This window comes from Trichosurus vulpecula, chromosome 4 (assembly GCF_011100635.1).
Source record: "Trichosurus vulpecula isolate mTriVul1 chromosome 4, mTriVul1.pri, whole genome shotgun sequence".
NCBI lineage: Eukaryota > Metazoa > Chordata > Mammalia > Diprotodontia > Phalangeridae > Trichosurus > Trichosurus vulpecula.
In genome coordinates this window covers 220,135,334-220,157,119 of record NC_050576.1, presented here as the reverse complement: position 1 = coordinate 220,157,119, position 21,786 = coordinate 220,135,334, and the positions used below count along the sequence as shown (strand labels likewise).

General features: G+C 44.1%; 1 protein-coding gene across 3 annotated transcripts in view; it reads right to left on the bottom strand.

Annotated features, from left to right (window-relative positions):
* Positions 1–694: 694 nt before the first annotated feature.
* RBFOX3 (RNA binding fox-1 homolog 3) overlaps positions 695–21,786 on the bottom strand; it is a 47,969-nt gene continuing 26,877 nt past the window's right edge. For 2 of the 3 annotated variants that reach the window (XM_036757091.1, XM_036757093.1), the window contains 6 exons: positions 12,762–12,815; positions 12,206–12,338; positions 11,012–11,051; positions 9,508–9,569; positions 6,222–6,300; positions 3,087–3,453 (listed from right to left, as the gene is read on the bottom strand). In XM_036757091.1, the coding sequence (XP_036612986.1) occupies positions 3,409–3,453; positions 6,222–6,300; positions 9,508–9,569; positions 11,012–11,051; positions 12,206–12,338; positions 12,762–12,815 (413 nt within the window). In that variant the 3' untranslated portion in view covers positions 3,087–3,408. Of the gene's footprint in view, positions 782–3,086; positions 3,454–6,221; positions 6,301–9,507; positions 9,570–11,011; positions 11,052–12,205; positions 12,339–12,761; positions 12,816–21,786 lie in introns of those variants that run through there. The other variant, XM_036757092.1, reaches the window with a different exon arrangement.

The following is a 21,786-nucleotide window of genomic DNA, read 5'->3' as shown; positions in this document are numbered from 1 at the left end:
CATTGCTTTCACTAGGGTGAGGGCAAGGGCATTTTCTTTGTCAGCACAGCATGGGGAGCTGAGCCCAGAAAACTCAACCCATGGATGACTAGGCATGCGCCAAAGCCTGAGTTCCCTGGGAATGCAAAACTGCCTTTGCTTTTTCTTACCATCCCCTCTTTTCTCTGCCCCATCCTTCCTGGTTCAGCTGCTCCTGGACCCAACTCTTTCTTTTTGCATGCCATCCCCAAGCCACTTGGAACAAGATCACTATATCCCATCTTCCTTCTGTTCTCCCATTACTCTGCCCTATCAGTCCCTATACAACCCGGGAGAGAAGGGAGACTGAGAGGAAGACATGGTAGGAAAAAAAAAAAAAAAACCCTGTCTTTGGGGGTAGCAAAAGCTTGGCTCCCACCCCCTGACCTCACCCTCATAAGCCCAAGAAAGAGGAGGGGCGCCCCAACATGACTGCCAGCTTAGGGAAAGGGGTAAGAGTGGAGGTTGGGGAAAGTCTCCCACTTGGTGCCGTCAGGTTGGTGTTCACTTTGTGGGTACGGGGTACACAGCGCCTCCTGCTGGACTCTTCTTGCTGGGCGTCTGTGTGTGGCCTCTATGTGGGACTTGTCACTTGGTTGATTGCTTCTTTTCTCTGCTTAAGTTTTGTTGCTTTCATTTTAAAATATTTTGGGGGATTTTTTGGCGTTGTTTTTGTGTTTTTTTCATTTTGTTTTTTTTTTATTTGTTTTTGTTTTGTTTTGTTTTTGCCCTTCACGGTCCAAGAAGAAAACAGCAGATTTCACTACAACAGAAACAAAAAAGCCAAGCTTGCACAGTTTCACAGATGCAGCACACTGTGTGTAAAGACAAGGCCACGGAGGCCCTGGACAGTGGGGAGGGTCTTTGAACCCAGAAGGAGATAGTGAGATAGTGTGGGGAGGAGTTGGTGTTCCCTGGCTTGAGACAAATATTTACTTTTTAACATATTAAACTGCCCCAGGGAGATGAGGGGAGAATAGTGGACTCCGTTGCCCAGCTGAGGTTCTCATCTCCTAGTCCCTCACTATATATATAATTACTCTTGACCCTCAGGAGGCTGCTGGCTTTACAATATAAATGTTGGATTTTAACTTATCTTTCAACCCTTTCCAGGGTTGGTTGGATGTATAGTGATGGCATAAGAAAGTAGAAACTAGGAACTGGAGGTCAGGGCTTGGGGTGGAAGGAGATGAGAATATGGCTAAGCTCTGGTTTAAGTAGAACATGGAGACTCTAGAACAAGCTAAGCTTGGATAAAAGAACCAATTATAGCAGACTGATTAGGAGAGCTAAGACTGAGGTGGAGAAAGGGCTGGAGAAGTGTTCTGCGAATAGTGTTCAGCAAACAAAACGAGTATGTGAAAAAGTGGTGGTAGATATGTGGGAGAAGGTGAATTTTAACAACAGGGAAGAGACAAATTGGACACCTGAGAGAGGAGTGATGGGAAGGGGAGTATGGGAACAGTTTTCCAAACAGGGATATATGGGGGGGGCGGTTATAGCAGAAACTAAGTCCCACAGCTGGTAGGGAGCCTTAGTTTCTTCCAGACACCAGGTGCCTTAGCTTTCCTCAGTCAAAGGTAAGAAAAAAAACTCCTGCCATGCTTATTCCCATTAGAGGGATGGTCATAAAAAGGAAGGGGGGAAGAAGGGGGGAATAAGCATTTATATAGCGCCTACTACTGTGCTAAGCGCTTTACAAATATTATCTCACTTGATAAAAAGGCTCAGGGAGTAGCTTATTTAAAATCCATGAATGATACAGAAAAAAAGGACCCCTTCTCTTGGTTGGCCCCCTCTAAGCTCCCTGAAAGTTTTCCGTATGATAACTAGAACTGAAAAGCTAAGCTTTCTCCTGAACATGAAGTTGCAATGGAGCCTGGTTGAGATGCAGGACACTTGCGTTTTAGTCTTAATTTTGCTGCTAACTTGCTGTGACATCTCTGGGTTTCACGGAGTTTTGAAGGGATGACCCTGGCATCTCTTCCAGGTCTAACATTTAGGAATTGGCCTGAGGGTCTCCAAGCCATGGTCTATGTACTTTGTTGTAGGACCAGGCTGAGCCAGGCTAGGCAAATCTCTGTGGACATGTGAGTACATTCTTTAAAAAAAAAATCTACGTGTATTCAAGTTAGAGGCGGTAGGAAGGGGAGCTGGATTCAGGGAGTCAGTCCTGAGATGAGCCATCCAGCAGTGAGGAGTCCCAAAGAAGAAGCTTGATTTTGGAAGGGCAAAGTGATCCAAGCACTCAAACTAAAGACCTTTTTTTGAGCTGAGGCACAGGAAGGGAGAGGCTTTGGCTAGGCAGCACACACCAAGGGCAGAGCTGGGAAAATAAAATCTGCCACTTTAGGAGAGGGCTAGGGATCTCCATAGCTAGGATGCTGACGGCTTTGTTTGTAGGTCATAGGACAAAGGAGAAATTTGAAGATGGTAATATGGGGGAGTTGTAAGGCATATGGAGAGATGCAGGGAACTAGGGAGGGGACAGTTCATTTCCATTTTCATCTCTTGCAAAGAACACTTTGGCCAGGACATTATTATGACTTCCATAGGGAATGGGATCTATAATGTTTCAGCTAAGAGAAGAGACAAGGAAGACCATCTACAGGGAGTGAAGTAAAGAGAAGGAGGGAGAAGCAGAGAGGTGAGGGGTTGATCTAAGATGGAAGAGAGGACAGGAGAGTGCTAATTCCCTTTTCCTGTCCTTTCTTCATGGAACAGATTTCTTCTGGTAGTTTCAAAGATCCATTGGATGGAGGTGGGAGACAACTAACTATAGAGGGATAAAGCATTGGGGCAAGGACCAGAGTGGGAGGAATGGACATCTAAGTGAACTGTGGAAACTGCAGAATGGTCTGTGGCCCTGACTCCTTTCACTAAGATTCTCTGACTTCAGCCTGGTGATTGATTGAAGAGTATAGATGGAATAGGGTAGAAGTAGGGGGATTGGCCAGGGTATAAGGCCCTTTTGCTAACCCTTTCGGGGTAGCTATGAGTTGAGGGGTCAGAGCCATGGGGAAAGGGGAGGTTGATCCTCTGCGAACTTCTCAACTTCTTGACTCTCTCCCTTCCCCCTCCCACGGCCCCCAGTTTGTATACCATACCTTGATGGTTTGGGAGTAGAACAACACCGACAAACTCAATACAGGAAGTTAGTTACAAACATACAGGTACAGTCATGGACAAAGACACACACACCACCATGGGGCGGGGAGAAACAACTGGAGGTAAAAATCTATGGTTTTAGAGTCGCGGAGGGTCAGCGGAGAATGTCCCTGACCCGGTGGGGCAGTTTGTCTTCCCGGAGGATCTGCCTGGTGTCTAGTTTGTTTGGTTTGGTTTGGATTAAGCAGTCAGTGTGAATGCTGTTAGGGGCTGGGTCTCTTGCTAGTAGGGGGTGAAGCGGCTGTACCCTCCTCGGCAGAGGCTAGCCTGCAACATCAAAGATGAAAAACAGCCAATCAGTATTGTCTTTTGGTAGGAAAAAAAATCAAAAAAAGGAAAAAGAAAAAAGAAAGGAAAAAGAGAAATAGCCAAGTCCCATTTTCTTCCCCCAGTGGTTTTTTTCCCCTCCATGAGGAGAATAATTGATAAATGGTATAAGTGATCATTTGCCATGGCAACAGGGCAGTGAGGGCCAGATTAAGGGGCTTAGTTTACTTCTGAGTGGGTGGTATCCCTGAAGCCAGGAGGGAGGGGGTCTTTCAGGGCAAGTATAGGAAGTGGCCATCAGCAGTACCGGCCTTGAATCTTTTTTCTCTCTCTGTCAATTCTTAGTCCTTGGTGTAGCCCTTGATTTCTAATGGATTTTGCCTAACATGGTGGGAAAAGCAATGGATTTGGAGTGAGAGGACATGGTTTTAAATTAGTAGGCCCTGTTATTTATAGATTGTGTGACCATGGGGAGGTTACTTCCTGCTCTGGGCCTCAGTTTCCTTAGGGAAAGGAATGTAATGATGGTTCTTGACAGCAAGGACTTTGTTTTTTCTTTTTTGTCTCTTGAGCACCCAGCACAGTGATTTGCACATGATAGGTGCTTGTTGTATTATTAAATCACTCAAATGACAGAGTTGGATCAAGTGATCTCACTGGCTCTGAATACTGTGATCCTACGATCATGAGTTAGTGAGACAGGATGCACACTCTGAGCAGGCTTTATCTGGGGAGGATAAGGGCCTGCTCATTTTGAAGCAATGCCACCTGATTTTCATAAAGGAATTGGGGCTATTGAAGTTTTAAGCCCCAAGCCAAATGGCCACATCAGACAGACCTGCCCTAGGCCCAGGGCTTCCAAATAATTGCCTGGAAGGTTTTCTTCTGCTGTGACCAGGGTCTGAGTGTCCTCTTTATTTATAAGCTGTGCGCCCTTTGGCAAACCACTTCTCTGAGCTTCGTTTATTTCCTTATATAGGGAATGTAAGCTCCCTTAAGAGTAGGGACTTTTTTTTTTTTCGGGTTGGTGGTGGTGGAGAAGGAGAGTCTTTGTATCCTAGGCATAGTTAGAAAGTAGTGGAAAAAACACAGGACCTGTGTGTGAATCTCAGCTCTACTTGGGTTAATCACTCAGCCTTTCTGAGCCTCATTTTCCTCATCTGTAAAAGGCAGTTGGGCTAGCTTGCCTCTAAAATCTATTCTAGTTCTAAATCTATGATTCTATGTTCTTTTATAAGCAAGAGGGTAGTTCCCTGCCAGTGCAGCAGGTTACTTACTCACCCCCCTTTCCTCAAAGGATCCCTGTTTCCCTGGGTTTCTAAACCTTTCTTCAACCTCCTCTGGAGTCCTGAGCTGACTTCTTCACCTGACCTCTTCCATTACCTTGAACAAAAGATTTTCTTGTTCCCCTCTCACCCTACTGTCCATTTTCAATTGAGAAGGGGAGAAAATGGAAAAAAGTTGACAAAAAGATAAAAGTTTCTTTAAAAAATAATGTTAAATAAAACACAAAAAGAGGCAACCCTTCATTAATTAATGAAAGCTTTTAGCTAGCAGCTGAACTGAGGGCATTGGGATTTTTACAGAAAACCCTACAAAGCACACCGGTCTAGGGCCTGGGTACCTCTCCTGAGAGTCATTGGTCTCAGGGAAAGTGAGTCAGTGAGGGGTTGAATCTGGCCTATGGTGTTGCCAGGGACAACCTCAGGCAAGACTGGATTTTTGAGGATTAAAAACACCCAAAAATTAAAAGGAAAAAGAAAAAACTAGAATAAAAAAGTGAGGGACCCTTAAAAGAAAACAAAAAAAATCTTGTTGGATTGACCCTTCCCCACTTTCCCCACTTCCCTTCCCTGGCCCTCTCCCTCCCCCCAAGTTTTCATCTTTGATGCTGGATGCCAAGCTAGCTAAAAACCGACATTAAGCACAATGCCGGGATGAGGGGTTGGGTTACTACTAGGCTGATGTGTTGTCAAGAGAATACCCTGGTGTAGAATGGGGCATATGTACACACACACACATACACACAGGCTCTCCTGTAGATCACCGTCATCAAGCCAAGCTCATCAGAAGTGCACCCTTTCTCTCTTCCTGATCCCAACCATTCTGCCCATGCAATGGTAGCTACGGAACCCAGGGAGAGAGAATCCTGGAGCAAACACCTCAGGGAGCACTGAGTCAATTGAGAATATGAGCCACAATCGATAGGCCCCTCTCCTCAGTTGTGGGTGGTGGTGTTATGTGTACGAGAGGACTGGCACTTTGAAACATAGAAGGGATCAGAGGGACCACTTCTGCACCTGGGGAAACTGAGCCCATTGCTGTGGATAGGAGGGTATCACTGAGGAAGGGAAGAGGCTATGTTTTAAGATCTGTCTCAGTGGCATATTGGATTCAGGATAATGGGTCACTGAAGATTGGGAAGTTGACCTGGGATAATGACACAGACTGGAAGGCCAGAGAGACACACACAGAAAGGGGCCCACAAACTGTAATCTATGATGTCCCTTTCCCATCTTGAGAAGGGAATGTGAGGAGAGGAATGCTATATACCTGTAGGGGCTGTACAGGCTTTCTCTTCCCCTTTTCCCCAACCTCTTGACCCCATGGAAAGTTATTTTAGATTCAACTTGGGGCTTTCTCTAATATCCCCCCCAAACCCTCCACCATACAACCTCCCTTCTCCCTACCCTCTAGAGGCTAACAGCTTTTCCTGACCATGAACAGTTGAACCAATCTATGGCCAAAGCAGGGCTGAGCCTCCTTACCATAGTTCCAATGCTATAAGTTGCAGCAGGGCCAATGGCGTGGTGGTAAGGGTCAGCAGCTGCATAGACTCTGCCGTAACTAGGGAACAAAAAACAAACAGGCAAAGTGTGGTAGTGGTGAGAAGAAGCAGAGGAAATGGAAAGAAAATAAAACCTAGGTTTAAGTCTTGACCTCAGATTCCTGTATCTACTAGGTCACCTTCGTTCTCTTTGCCAAGGCCTAGTGCACCTCTTGCAGGAAGCCTCTTTTAGAAAGAGGCAGCTCCTCGTAGCAGATAACCACATTCCCTTTTTGTTCTCCATCAGACCCTGTGTAATTGAATGTCAGCTCCTCAAGAGATGTGGGATAGGGCCTGTCTGTGTTTTCACATATAACTTTATGTACAATATATATGTCATATTTGATGAGATGGAGAACTGAGTGATTACATGCAGATGTGGGGGCAGAAGGGCACCAGTGACTATGTGTAGAGTGGGATGAAAAATGGTTACTGAGGTGAGAATAGATCATGATGGACTCATTATCATCAGTACCGAGTAACAGCCTGAGATAGCCACAATTGGCCAGCCCAACAGTGAGAGTTCCTCTGAGTTTCTGAGTTTCCTTTAAGATGGATGGGCTTGCTCTCTGGACAGCCTTATATCTCTTACTTATTATTTAATTTAAGATGGTAACCAAGTTTCCCCTCTGCCTTTGGACTAAAGAGACTAAATAATCTTCAGTCTTTGAAGTCGTAGCAGACACTGAACATCTAAGTAGGGTAAGGCTCCCAATGGATGGGGCTGGGAGGGATAGCGTGATGCAAACCTTCCCCCATCACAAGACCATGAGACTCCTAGCAGATATGGAAAGCTTGCTACAGCTGGTGTCTTATGCCTGGCAGAGCCAAGCATCCCAGACCACACTGCTAGGAGTCCCGCTGGCTCTGCAGGATGGAGCATCAGGGCTGAATGAAGTAGAATCATGGTTCTTTGACTAGCAGGGAAGCCTCGAGGACTGTGGGGGAAGGTTCCAGGTGGGTAGGGTTTATCAATCACAGCTGCACCCTTACCTCATCCTCCCACCCCTACTGTATCCTACTTTCCCTAAACATTTCGCACTTCTCTGCAACCCCAGCTCCACCAGTTTTGTCCAAGGACCTGAGTTTGTTGCTACTATCCTATTTCTGGTCTCGAAGGAGAAAGAAGTTAAGGATTCATATTAGAAAGAGTTGGGATGGTTATTTACTGACCACTTCCATTCTGGGGCTATCCTTCAGAAGCGATAACAGGCGAGAGATAGAACAGTGAATAGCATAGTGCCTGACACACAGTAGGTGCTTAATAAATACTTTTTGCCTGATTAGAACTGCTCTGGTAACTAAGCTAATTAACCAAAGGACAAGCACATGGTGGGTGGACAGGTTTCACTTTGTGCACAAGTCTGGGACAACTTCAGTAGAGGAAGTCATAGGGATCAGACAGTCCATGAGAGACAGAAATCCTGGACATGTACAGAGGGTCAGAGATAAAGCTTAAGAAAAGCACTTTTACAAGTGACATGTATAGTTTTCCAGTGATAGCAACCCTGATGATTCTTACAGAAGAGTTGGGAGAAGGAAAGAAAGACCCGCCTCTGAACCTGCCTTCATTTTTTATAGCCTGTCTTATAGTCAACTATCAGTTATTCCTGCATGCAGGGAGGAATTCCTCCCATGGAGTAGCTGAGAGTCCAGATGATCTAGAGATTCCAGTTAGCCACCTTTCTAAAGACCCCCTTCTAGAGCCTGGGGGTAGCTTGATGAAAGGGACCTAAGGAATCAGAGATGGGGAGACATTTGGGAAGTCAGACAAAGGCTTGGGTGGAGTTTACATTGGCCTCTTAGCTAATGGGGAATGGAGAGAGGGAAGCACCAGACTCATAAATGTCCTAGGATGGGGGTGTGATGGTTCACTCCTCAGAAATTTTCTAACCTTAGATGAAGGGGGAAGAGGTCATTATGTATTGCTGTCCAGAGGCCAGCTAGATGGACTGAGAGCTAAAATGCTCTTTGGCTAACAAGAAGAGTGGGGGGAATTGTAGAAGAGTGTCTTTCCTTCTAGCCACGAATACCTTCCTCTTTCAGATTGCCTTTATATTTTCTGTATGTATGCATGTGTGTGTATGCATATATACACACATATAATATGCATATGTGTAACCATATACACATACATGTATACACACCTATATTTTGTGTTTTTATATATGTATATATGTATATGCTTAGTTATTTTTATGCTTCTCTCTCCCATTAGAACAGGAGCTCCTTGAGGACAGGAACTGTTTTTCTTTGTATTTCCAGTCTTAGAACAGTGTCTGACACATGGTAATCACTTACTAAATGCTTGTTAACTGACTGACTCTTCTCCATCTTAAGGTGCACATTTTTAGTGAAGTTTAAATCCTCATGGCATGGAGGTGACCTTGGGATTTGGGAGGCTGGGCCAGCAGAGTAAAAACACTGGCATGACCTAACAAGCTGGAAAGGCTTTGAGTTTACATCCAACAAAGTGTGTGTGTGTGTGTGTGTGTGTGTGTGTCTGTGTGTGTGTGTGTGTGTCTGTGTGTCTGTGTGCGCGCACACGTGCACCTACCTGCCTGAATGTCTATTGTCTGAGGACCAGTCTAGTAAGCTCATCACTAGAGTGTTAGCCATTACCTGATATTTCATCCAACACTGACCGATAGAGGCAACCAGGAACAGAGAGCTTGAGGTTGGCTTTCATCGAGGGAGTATGCTCTTCCCAGATCTTTAAATCTCCCCCAAAAGACAAATAAAGTGGAGGGGATCTGGAACCCTGACTAAAAGCAGTCATCAGTCATTCCAGGGGTTGTAGCGATATCTGCCCAGAACCTCAAATAAGTTACAAGGGTGTGAGAGTTTTGAAACAGCAAGAAATGACAATTTTGCTGTTGGAGTAAGCTGTTGCAATATAGATGGACCCTAGGGACAATTGTGCCCATTACTGAGGCCTAATGACATTTGAGCCAATTTGAAAGAAACCAAGATTCCTCTAAAGGATTTCTGAGAGGGCCAGTGGTTGGGATAGGTGGCAACTCTATTTTCTGAATGGAGCAGTAGAGCTGGGGGGTGATGGGGAAATGTTAGGGAGAGCTGGGAGATTGCTATGATCGTTATGATAATGTTCATGATATTTACCTTTGTCATCTGTAAATTTCCCTTATAGGGACCCATTCTTCATTTCCCTTCACCCCAGCCCCACCGCATACATTTCCACACCCCAGGCTGGACTCACTTCTTACCTGTCACTGTAAGCTGCTGCTGTCGCTGCTGGCTGAGCGTATCTGTAGGCTGCATAGCCCCCCTTCAGGGACAAGAAAGAGAGAAGAGAAAAGGCAGATAAGTGTAATGGGCCTCAGTCTGAGGGGCTTTGTCTGCTGAAGAAGGATAGGGTAGGGAGTGTACCCATGGGAACAGGTTTTAGAACAGCCTCCACGCCCTTGGGACCCAAGTTCATCGACATATTTAGTGCATTGAAAACACTGGAAAACAGAGAAGACCTGGGAGGGGGAAAGACCTAGCCCTTGGCCTGTAAGGAATATTGCTCCTGATTCTCTGCCCAGGTGGGACTATGTTGCTAAACCGAAAAAGTCCAATACAATTTACTGGCAGGAGGGGTTCTTCGGTGTGTGATTCCTTTGGTAGTCTGATGAAGTCTATGGTTTCCTTCTCAGAAAAACTGCATATAAACAAAGTGTATAGGAAAATTAAAAAATACAAAGGAAACCAATTATATTGACATATAGTTATCAAAATATCAAAATATTTTTTAAAAGCTCACTCACAGACTGTTGAAATCTGTCCATAGACCCCTTAGTTCTGTGGACCCTTAGGTAGGAACTCCTTGTTTAGACTAAGTCTTGGGGAAGGCCTCAGGAATGGCATCAGATGGCCTCCAAAGAGATCCATGTCTTATTCACCTTTTCTAAATCAAGATGGGTTGGTCCTCTCTGACAGGACAACACACAAGACAGTAAGTAGGTGGTACTGCTAAAGTGGGGTAGGGGTAGGAGGGGAATTTTGTAACAAAATTACAAGTTTCTAATTGAAAGCAACAGGGGCAAAGAATCTTTAAGAGGAATGAAGGATTCCTTTTTCTCCTGGAGATGCTGTGGAGTAAAGGGGTAGGGATGAGGAAGAGGCACATTAGGGAAAAAAACAGAGAGGTTGGAAGTATAGCAAGTTCTGCTATCTGCATGTTGGGTTATACAACTTTGTGGATGCAGTGTCATCCTCTTCCACTATTAAGAGGTAATAAGAGGCAATGCCATCCAAGCTAACATGATTAGGAGTGAAAATCTGTTGTCTCATCTCTCCTCCTGCCCGCCTCCTCCCCCTCCCAACATTGGTGGTGGTTGTCCTTCGTTCTAGAAGAGGTTCAAAATGACATCACTATGTTGGGTCAAGGTACAGTGTGTCCCACTGTGGCTGAGCAGACCAATACAAGCTCAGAAGGCTCTACCACAGGTTGGGCACAAATATGCTGTCGTTCATACAAGAACTTTGGATTATTCCTATCTCACTTTCCTAACGTACACAAGTAATTGAGAGTTAACTATAATGGGCCGCAGGAAAACAAAGGCAGGACACAGAGTTGATACCATCTCCATCTGTATGTTCCCCAATTCTGCTGGGCCCTGGGATCATCTGAACTGTGGGAGGCATCCCACTGACTTAAGCACAATTATGGGGGAAGTAGGGTTTTATCCCCTGAAATGGGTAGCTATAGGGGTGGGGCACACTTACATAAATCTCTGCGCCATAAAATCCATCCTGATACACGACCCTGGAAGCAAACGGACAGAACGTGGTGGTAACGCTGGAGAGGTGGGTAGGCCGGCTCCGGTGTCTGCTGACGGAGGGAGGGGGCATGGTGCCAGCCCTGGCCCATGGGACTGGCATTTTAACAAGCGTTGTGCTCCAGTGCCCTGTTTTGGTATAACAATAGAGTAACACCTTGCTATAGTCAGCAACTTTTTCCCCACAAGCCTAGGGGGCCTCTCAGCCCAGTCTCATTTACTACCCCCACCCCCAACCATCCCCACCCTCATCCCGGGGAACTGTGATCCCCATTAGACATCAGAGGGCACTAGGACCCCGGATGGATGGGGTTTGTCCTCAGTTCCTCAGAGGAGGCAGCTGGGGCAGAACATAAATGGAACCCTGGTCTTCCAGTCCTGAGGATCCCTGGTTATCTTCAACATACTGGAGGACGCAAAGATGCTCAGAAGTACCACTAGTTTTACGATCTTGTAGGTCTCTGACTAAATGCGTGTGAGTGAACAATTTTAGAGAAGTTTCCGGATTGTTCATCATCCTATAGGGATAAGGACTAGATATGTGATATCTACTGGAATTCCCAGGTGAACTACCTCTACCAACACACATCAGCAACTTTTGTGCAACATGAGTTTTAGAGAAGCTTCAAGGGTAAGTGACTTGCCCAAGGTCTACATAACCTGTGTGTGTCAGAGGTCTTCCTGGCTCTGAGGCCAGCTCCCTCTCTGCTAGTCCCATCTGGCCTCTTTAATATGACTGGGAAATTGTGAGACTAGAGACAGTTGGATATAGTGGATAGGTCATTGGCCTTGGAGTTAGGATGACCTGGGTTCAAATTGGGCCTCACTCACTCCCTGTGCCTCTATTCACCCATCTGTAAAGTGAAGCAGTTATTGGATTCAATGGCCTCTAGGTATCTTCCAGTTCTCAATCTATGATCCTGTGATCCTAGTTCATAATTTCCCAAAATGTTCCTCAAGTGATTTACACGTGCTTTTTTTTTTCAAGTTGACCAGCCCCCTTTGCCCTCCCTAGACTTCTCAGAGTTCTGTTCCCCTTCCTTGGCCCCTATTCCTTCTCCATCTTCCCACTCCTGGAATCTCCCGAACTGTTCCCTGTGCCCACACAAGCCACCAGGAGTTCCCCGTCCTAGGTACTCACGCGCCATATGTTGGAATGGGGGGAGGAGGTGGTGCGGCCCGGAATGTATTATAGACAGCCCGTCCCCGACCTCGTAAGTGTGCCCCTCGGTATGCTACTGCTGTGCCCGTTGTGGGGTACGGGAATCCTGTCACTGCAGGGAAAGAGGAAGAAAAAAGAAGTCACCACATGGAGTCATCCAACAGAAAAAAGAAATGAGGGTCAGGGGAAGGAAGTCAATTAAATTTTTACCTGAAAGGAAGCAGGAGTATCCAGTATCTTACTAAGCTCTCTCTTGCATCTATCCTTGATGTTCCCTGCTCAGGCTCAAAAGCAGGAGCAGGGCCCAACAATTTCCTTAGGTTCTGCCCTATTCTTCCTTCCTGACTCTGAGTGATGGGGCATTGCCCTATAAGTTACCTTGATGCTGATGACAGCTAAACAATAGCCACCCTTTTGTTGGGGTGAGATTGCTGTATGTGCCTGAGAGAGCCTTCTGCTAGGATCCTGTCATTTCTCCTCTCCCCTTCCTCAGGTTTCAAAAATGACATGTTCCTCCCTTTCCCCCACACTTTACCTGCATAGAATTCGGGTCCGTATACAGCACCCACCACCGGGTTTAGCTTCCAGCCTGAGACAGAAATAAAGAGGGACAGTCATTATATCTAGACCACTTAATCACCCCACTGCCCACCAAACTGCCACGTATCTCTGATCTCTCTGAACCTTTTCCACATCCCTTCCATCCTACTCCCTCTGCTTTGGGCTGCCTTAGAACAGGGAGCACCATGGGGAAGTGCTAAGTACTCCTGAAATGTTTTGAGCTTTAAGTTGGACATTTTAAAGGCCTCTAGAGAAAGCGGGCCAGAAATACCACCCACAGATTGTACCCCCTGCCCCACCGTGACCAGAGGTAGTCAAATTAATGAAAGTCTAGAAGGGAATGAATGGAACCTAAGGACTCCTGGATGTCTCAGTCCCCAATTTTTCCAGCTGAGCTATGCCATCGACACCACTGCTACCGACAGGAACAAGAACAGGCCAGTCTCTCAAGCTACTGCAAGCTATCTGGGTTTGTTTCTTTCTATAGAAATAACTCCCAATATCTAACCCTTGTGAGTTATTCCATCCAGGCCCTCCCACCCCCACCCTCTATCCCCTGGCCCCAGGCCTGCTCCTCTGTCAGTGGTTGTATGCTCTGGGGGTAAAACTCCTTTTAACATCAACCTAAGAAAAAGAGAATCATGAGGGTAAAACAACTACATGGTGTATATATACCCCATCAGTTTTATTTATGCCACAACTTCCCTAGGTTAGAACTAATAATTAAGAGCTGAATGTACTTGGTATGTAATATCAATTAAGTTATGTGGGTTCCTTTTATATTCTGCAACCTCGCTAAGTTACTATTATCTCAAGTAGTCTCATATCATCTGCAAAGAGTGGTAACTTAGCTTCTTCTTTGCCTATTCTAATTCCTTCAATTTCTTTTTCTTCTCCTATTGCTAATGCTAACATTTCTAGTACCATCTTGAATTATCAGTCAAGTTATGATGCTCCATTTCTATCCCTGAGACTAACATGGTCTTCTTTTTGCTTCTGTTCTTGGTGCCAAGTCTGGTCCTTTACCAGATGATATTCGCTGATTTCTCGCCCTTCCCACTTTCAAAGGAGCATCTTCTCTTGCTAGAGGAGGGGAAGAGGGAATCCCAGTGAGGTTGGAGGATAGGGCAAAAGGGTAGGTTAATGTCCTCAATGTCCCTGGGAGGAGCAGGCTGCGGTGTAGAGAAGAAATGGAAGCAAAGGATTGAAATCCCCTATTATGAATATGTCACAGGGGCAGTTAGGTGGCGCAGTGAGTGGAGCACTGGCCCTGGAGTCAGGAGGACCTGAGTTCAAATCCAGCCTCAGACACTTGACACACTTACTAGCTGTGTGACCTTGGGCAAGTCACTTAACCAAACTGTCCTGCCTTCCCCCCCTCCCAAAAAAAGTGAATATATCATGCCTCTTAATGACCATTGTGATCTTTTTCTGGAATTCATCATCTATTTATTTACAACACAGTTGTCTATAACGCACTTCTATTTCAGGATCACAGGTTTAAAGGCAGAGGGGTCATCTGAAAATTTTAGCAATGGTGGTTACACAATTTGCCCTGATTTTATACAGGTAGTAAATGGGAGTGCTAGGATTTGAACTCATATCCTCTGACTCCAAGTTCTGTGCTTTTGTACATTATAGATGCTTATAGAATCACTCAAAATTTTAAAATATTTGTGCAGAATATGGGTTGATAACTGATAATAAATAAAAAGACAAGTTTTGGCTTCTTAAGAATAACGGGAGAAACTTTGAAGCCCAGGATGAACTGAGGCATATAATGAATATTAGGGGCAAAAAAGGGTTCTATTTTAGGTATGTAGGTGGCAGGACAAAAGATTTTTTAAAAGCACAGGGCCAGTACCTGGGGGTAGATTTCCTTCCATTGTTTGCCTTCCCTAGTTATGTAGAAGCGAGCTTAACTTGGATTCTTGGGAAACTTCTAGAAAAAAATCATTAGAAAGGGAAGCAGTGATGCCAAAGAGATAACCTGGCTTCATCAAGAGCAAGTCATACCAGTGTTTCTTTCTTTTTCTGAAAGGATTGCCAAATCAAATGAGGGGAATGCTATGGATATAGTTTACCTAAAGTTTAGCTAAACTCTCTTTTATTTGTTAAATTAATTAATTAATTTTTAGTTTTTGACATTCCCTTTTGATAAAATATCTCAAACTTGTGGGAAGGGTGGGTGAAATCTGCATTAGTTAATATAATCAGATGGACTAAGAACTGGTTGAATGGCTGGTCAATGTGGCAGGAGGTCTCCAGTGGAGTACCCCAGGGATCTGTGCTGTTTCAAATTTTTATCAATGACTTGGATAAGGGGATAGATGGTATTCTCATCATATCTGCAGATGTGACACAAAGCTGGGAGGGCAACTAAAACAGTTGATGACATATTCCAAAAGGACCTTGACAGGTTAAAGCTCTGACATTGGGCTGAATTGGACTGAAGTTGAATTTCAATAGGGATAAATGTAAAGTGGGGTGTTAAAATCAACATCACAAGGATAAGATGGGGAAGATATGGTTGGACAACTATTGTGAAAAAGATCAGAAGGCTTTAGTGGACCTCAAGCTCAAAATGAATAGGCAATGTGATGTGTCAGCCAGAAAAGCTAAAGCCAACTTGGGCTTAATTAAAAAGGGGCCATGCTTCCAGGAACAAGGAAGTGATAATCTGACTATACTTAGCTCATGTCAGACCTCATCCATTCTGGGTTCATTTCTGGGTTCTGTGGTTTAAGGACATAAGAAGGAGTGTTGAGGGCAACTGGGATGGTGAATGGCCATGAGTCCATGCCATAGCAGGATCTGTTGAAGGAACTGGGCATATTTAACCTGGTAAAAGACAGCCTTGGGGGCTATTGTAGTATTTGACAAGCTAACAGGGTTGGGGAACCTGTGGTCTTGAGGCCACATGTGGCCCTTCTAGCTCAGGTGAGACCCTTTGACTGAATCCGAAGTTCACAGAACAAATCTCCAAAGTTTGGATTTGGTAAAAGGGTTGCACTTGAGGACCTAAAGGACCATATGTGGCCTTGGGGCTGCAGGTTCCCCACCCCTGCTAGAATGTGGAAGAGTGATTAGGCCTGTTTTGTTTGTCCCCAGAGGACAGAACCTGGAAGTTGTAACAAGGCAAATTTAACCTTGGTGTCAGGAAAAACTTCCTAACAACTGGAGCTGTCCAAAAATGCAAAGGGTTCCCTTAAGGAGGAGTGGAATTCTTTCCTTGGAGGCCTTTAAGCAGAGGCAGGATGAGTACTTGTCAGGTATATTATAGTGGGGACTCCTTTTGTATATGAGTTGGACCAGATGGCTACTAAGGACACTTCTACCTCTCAAATTCTATGATCCTATTATCATGGGTAATGAAGAAAAGAGAATCCCTCAATTATTTCAACCCTTTTTTCTCTATCATGGACAATGACTTTCAGAGTGATAAGTATGGAATAAAAAAGGTTAACTGGGCATCCAGACCCAAGATCAGGGAACTATTACTGAATGCCTTAGCTGCTTTCATTGAGTTCATCAAGTCACCAAGCCAGAATGAACTTAATTAAGGACATGATTGCTGAGCCCCTGTCGGGATCTGATACTTCATACTGGTGAGATCTCTATCAACTCACATAATGTTTCCGGGCCTCAGTTTCCTGACTGGTAAAAATGAGGAAATTGAACTAGATAACTTCTAAGGCTCTCTTGCAGGTCTAAATCTGTGAATAGCCATAGAGAATGTGGAGCACTATAGGACTGAAGATAGACAAATAGAACTGATTTTCATAAAGGGAAAGAACACATTTTTTAGACTCTAGGCCATTGGGTTTGTCTTCAATTCCCAGAAATTGTTTGAGATTGTATTGTTAATGAGCCCTTGGAAAGGGACAGCATCACTATGAGCTAGCATGTGCCTTGAATGACACAATCAGAATTCAAAAAGATCTCGACAGCCTGGAATAATGGGCTATCATTTGTTTTTGTTATTATACCAAGAGCTCACAATATGACTTGAGGTTTATTTACCAAATCCCTTCTTGCAGCAACCTTGTGAGGTTGGTAAGGGTATTGTTATTTCTACTTTACAGATAGTGAAACTGAGGTTCATAGAGGTTAAGTGACCTGCACAAAGCTACTATGGCTATGCCACTTCACTCTCTTAGATTCTTCTTCTATAAAAGGGTAATCATTACAGTTGTATTAGCTAGCTCACAGGGTTGTCCTTAGTAAAGGACATTATATAAATGTAAGCCATTGTTACTGACAATCGAATAAGATGAAAATGAATGGAAAAATGTGTAAGGTTTTACGGTTGGATTCAAAATATCAACCATAAAACATATCATGGGGAGATAGATATCAATTCATGTAAAAAGGAGGGGAAGCTTTGAAGGGGCAGCAAACTCCATTAAGCCAACATTGACATGACAGCCAAAAAGTTCTAATGTGATCAGTAGTATATGTACATAGTGCTTAGAAAGAGGGAGTAATCCTCAGACACTTACTACCTATGTGACCCTGGGCAAGTCACTTAACCCTGATTGCCTCTCAGAAAAGGAAAGAGAGAGAGAGAGAGAGAGAGAGAGAGAGAGAGTGAAGGAAGAAAGAAAAATAAAGGAAGGAAGGAAGGGAATCGTATTCATTGAAATCTGCCCCTGACAGACCAATGTGGAATATTCTGTTCTGTTTTGGGTGGAAGAACAGAAGAACAATGACAAATTGGAGTGTACCCAGATGACCAAAATGGCAAGGGGACTTGAAATCATGACACATGAGGATGGGTTGAAAGAACTAGGAATGTTTAGCCTGCAGAAGCAAAGACTTGGGCGGGGACTTGACAATTATTTTCTAGTATTTGAAGGGCTGTCATATGAAAGAAAAATTAGATTTACTTTGCTTGATCCCAGAGGACAGAACTAAGAGCATTAGGCAGTAGTTATAGAGAGGCAAATCTTGGTTCGATAGAAGGAAAAACTTGCTCATAATTAGAATTGTCCAAAAGCGGAATCGGAAGACTCTAGAGGTGTTAAGTTCCCCATTTCAAAATGAGGTTAGGTAACCCTTTATGTATGTAATATACAGAGGGGGCTCTTAAGGCTTTGGCTAGGCTGGATGACCTCTGAGGCTCCATTCAATTCTGAGATTCCATTTTGTGATTCTATTAAATTAAAACTCCTTTGGAGTGGAAAATAAACTGAATTAACATGTGATCCAGTTTGATGGCTTCAGGGTGAGAAGAGTGGAGTAGTTCCCTGGGGTTACACAGCCTTTTTTTTTTTTTGGTGCTCATTTCCTCCTCACCGTACAATCTTGGATTTCCCCTCATCTAATCTCTAGGCTCTCTCTTTAGGATCCTGTACAACTCCAGAGATCCTTTTCAGCTGCTGAATGAGAAGGGTCCTTGTTTCCTTGTCTGACCGGAAGGACTGAGGTTTAGAGGAGGAAAGATGACCAGAGCTTCTGGTAATAATGAGAAGAGCTGACCCAGGTCTTCCTGATTTAAAGTCCAGAACTCCACGAAAAGAAGCTGGCTAGCTATCTTGTGAACTAGTGACCAGACTGGGAATAGAACCTGGCTCACTCTCAAGACTTCCAAACCTGGGTCCTAGAAGGCGAACTGACCACAAGGAATCATAAAGACCCTTCAGGAAAGAACATTTTGAACTTGATCATTACGACAGGTCCAACACTATCAGCCATATTCTCTAATGTCCATCCCTTCCATCATCTTCTCATTCGCCAGCACTATCATTTTTATGGGAAAATTATAGGAAGTCTGGTTAGAAAGAAATATTCTATCTCCTGGGAAAATTCCACATGTCAAGAAAAAAACTTCTTTTTTTTTGAAGGGGGAAGGCAGGGCAATTGGGATTAAATGACTTTCCCAAAGTCACACAGCTAGTAAGTGTGTCAAGTGTCTGAGGCCACATTTGAGCTCAGGTCCTCTGGACTCCAGGGTAGGTGCCTCTACTCACTGTGCCACTTAGCTGCCCCTAGAAGAAAAAACTTCTTAATGGAGGTACTAATCAATGGGAAAGGGCAGCTAGATGGTGCAGAGGATAGACTAGAGCTTTAAGACTGAAGTCAGGAAGACCTGAGTTTCAATTTGGCACACATCAGCTGTGTGACCCTAGACAAGTCACTTAACCCTATTTGTCTCAATTTCATTATCTGTAAAATAAGCTGGAGAAGGAAATGGTAAACCATTCTAGTATCATTGCCAAGAAAACCCAAAATGGGGTCACAAAGAGTCAGACACGACTGAAACAACTGAAAAAGCAATGGGAGGTAGTATAGTAAGGTAGCTAGGGTGACAGGAAAACCTGAGCTGAATCCCATCTCAGAGGCTTAATAGCTGTGTGACTGGGCAAGTCACTTAAGCTCTCAACGTCCTCATCTGTCAAATGGAGTTAGTAATAGCGTCTACCTCATAGGGTTGTTTGTGAGCACCAAATGAGATAATGTATAAAAAGCACTTTATAAACCTTAAGTTACTAGATCAGTGTGAGCTCTCAGCATGGTCATCACTGTTGTCACCAAAGTAACAGGACTAGTGGCATGGTGGTCAAATCTAGCCCCTTTCTACCCCCTCTCTCCCCTCTCCCACACATTCTCTGTTGGGGCCAGCCCTGAATGGGTGAAGGAGAAACTTGGCCCTTCCTATCAGAGTTCTCCTACAGCACTTCTGTTTCTGTCTGATGCCTTTCTTCTTTACTTATTGTTACATCTGTACAAGATGTCCCTCAGGAGGCCATTTGTAAACCAGATGCTAAACACTGTGAAACTTTGGATGATTCCAGTCCAACTCAACTTTTTTTATTGACCCCCAAAGTGAGGTACAGGAAGAGGGAGGGGAGGGACTTACCCAAGGATCCATAGTAGTTTAGTGGCAATGCCATGGCTAGAACTTGTTTCCTTATTCCTAGTCCATACATAGGCCCTAAATCAGCTTACATAGGCATTTTTCTAATTCTTACTCAAAAATAGGATTACTTGCATTTAAAGCCCATTCATTTGCTTTCATAGATAAATCTGGTCTTTTTTCTGTTGGAGATTTCTGGAGATGAGTTTTGCTCTTGTAGATGGAGGCAAAAGTCACCATGGAGTCAATGATGAGCAAAGTGTACTGCATCTTATCAGCAGAGTCTCCAGAGAACAGAGTGCCTTCTACATTGAAATAGCAGTAAAACAAATCATATTCTAGGACATGCCAGTGAATACATTTAGGTGAAGTTGTTACTGTTACAAGGGCATATGGTGATTTTTGTCTGACCTGATTGGTCTCAATCATTAAAAGCTCTGATTTAATCTTTCATGGATAGACTGCCTTCTGTTTTTTTTTCCAGAGTTTTAAAACCCTATTCAATTTCATTCAGAAACTAGATGAAACCTGGAGAGCCCTCATGTGGTTAGTGAGATACCTAATAATTTTTAAAATTTTATTTTTATTTTTTCCCTTGTTGGATCTGTGATTTCATTAATGTGGGTACTAACTCCCAGAGCACAGATTACAGTCCATCTATGTCTGCCCATCCTATCATACTCTTTTCCACATCCTCCCATAAATTCTCTACAGGAGGAATATACAACATGCTGGGGGTAGGGGTCTCCTAGAACTCTTAACACTGTGTGGGTATTCATGGAGTGTGCTGGCTGTCCAACATGTGTGTTCAGGAGGCAGTGTAACTGGACCCAGAGTCAGAAAAACCTGGGTTCAAATATTGCATGAGACATAAACTGTCTGTAGGACTCTAGACAATTCATATAACATCTCTAGGCCTCAATTTTCTCCTCTGTAAAATGAGTAGGTTGGACTTGATGACACCTGTGGTCCCTTCCAGTTCAAGATCTACGATTGCACAATCCATCAATTAGCCCTTGCTCCCACTATATTTTCCCCCTCTAGTCAGATATTTCTCTGATGGTGTCTTTTATGCTGTTTTTTCCTGTATAATTCTTTGTTTGTAATGTTTTGTAGCCTACTCACACCCACCAGATGCTTGTTCATTGCTCTTTGTGTGATGCTTAAGTTCCTTATTTTAGGAAGCTACAAGGAACATGGTGTAGTATCCTTAAACTGCAAGTGTCTAATCCTAACCCAAACCCACATTTTCCCTAGAATTCCTAACACCTTCACCTAAGCCAATCTTCTCATCATTAGACCAGTAGAATTTGAAATGGTTGGAGACATAACTGCTCTCTCCTACAGTCAGGGAGAAATTGATTCAACAGTCACATGACACACCCCTGAATGTGCCTTAACAATTGAATCCTTAGCATTAAGTTTTGTTGATCACAGGGGGATTTGGTGAGAATGTGTGTACCGCAAGCTGTCAGCACCACAAACCCAAACCAAACAAAACCTTACATCCTGTTGACTTGCCTGTAAATAGCCGAGATTATTAGCTATTTGGTGGGTGAAGAGTCTAAAGGGACATCTAGCAGCATTGGTGCTTTAGAGGGTGCCAAGCTTGATAGGAGACAACAGTGTGTTGGGGAGCCGAAAAATCTAGCGTGGGCTTAGTTCACATAAACTGAAGTAATAAGCAGGGGACCGTGCCATTGTTTTCGGCCTTGAGCTGGCCACCTCTAGAGTGCTTGTGCTCGGTTCTTGGGGGCAGAGTTTAACAAGACCATTCAGTAGAGCGGGGCTTCTTAAACTTTTTCCACTCCTGACTCCTTTTCCTCCTTTCCTTGGCAGCCTTTGTTGGCATTGTGTGGCCTGACGGCATTGCGCGGTGCAAACTTGGGTTGAGAACCAAGGCTGCAGTTAAGTTGTGTGATGCAACATGGGCAAATGCAGCCCCGATTCATTACGCATTTGATTTTTAATTAATTTTTGGTCGTTGCGCATTCAGAAACCTTTTACCGTTGACAAATTTTTCACGACCCCATATGGGGTTGAGACCTAAAGTTTAAGGAGTGCTGCAGAGGAGAACATTTGGAAAAATAGAAGAGCATGCCCCAGGATGTTGGGGTCTATACCATATAAGGATAAATGG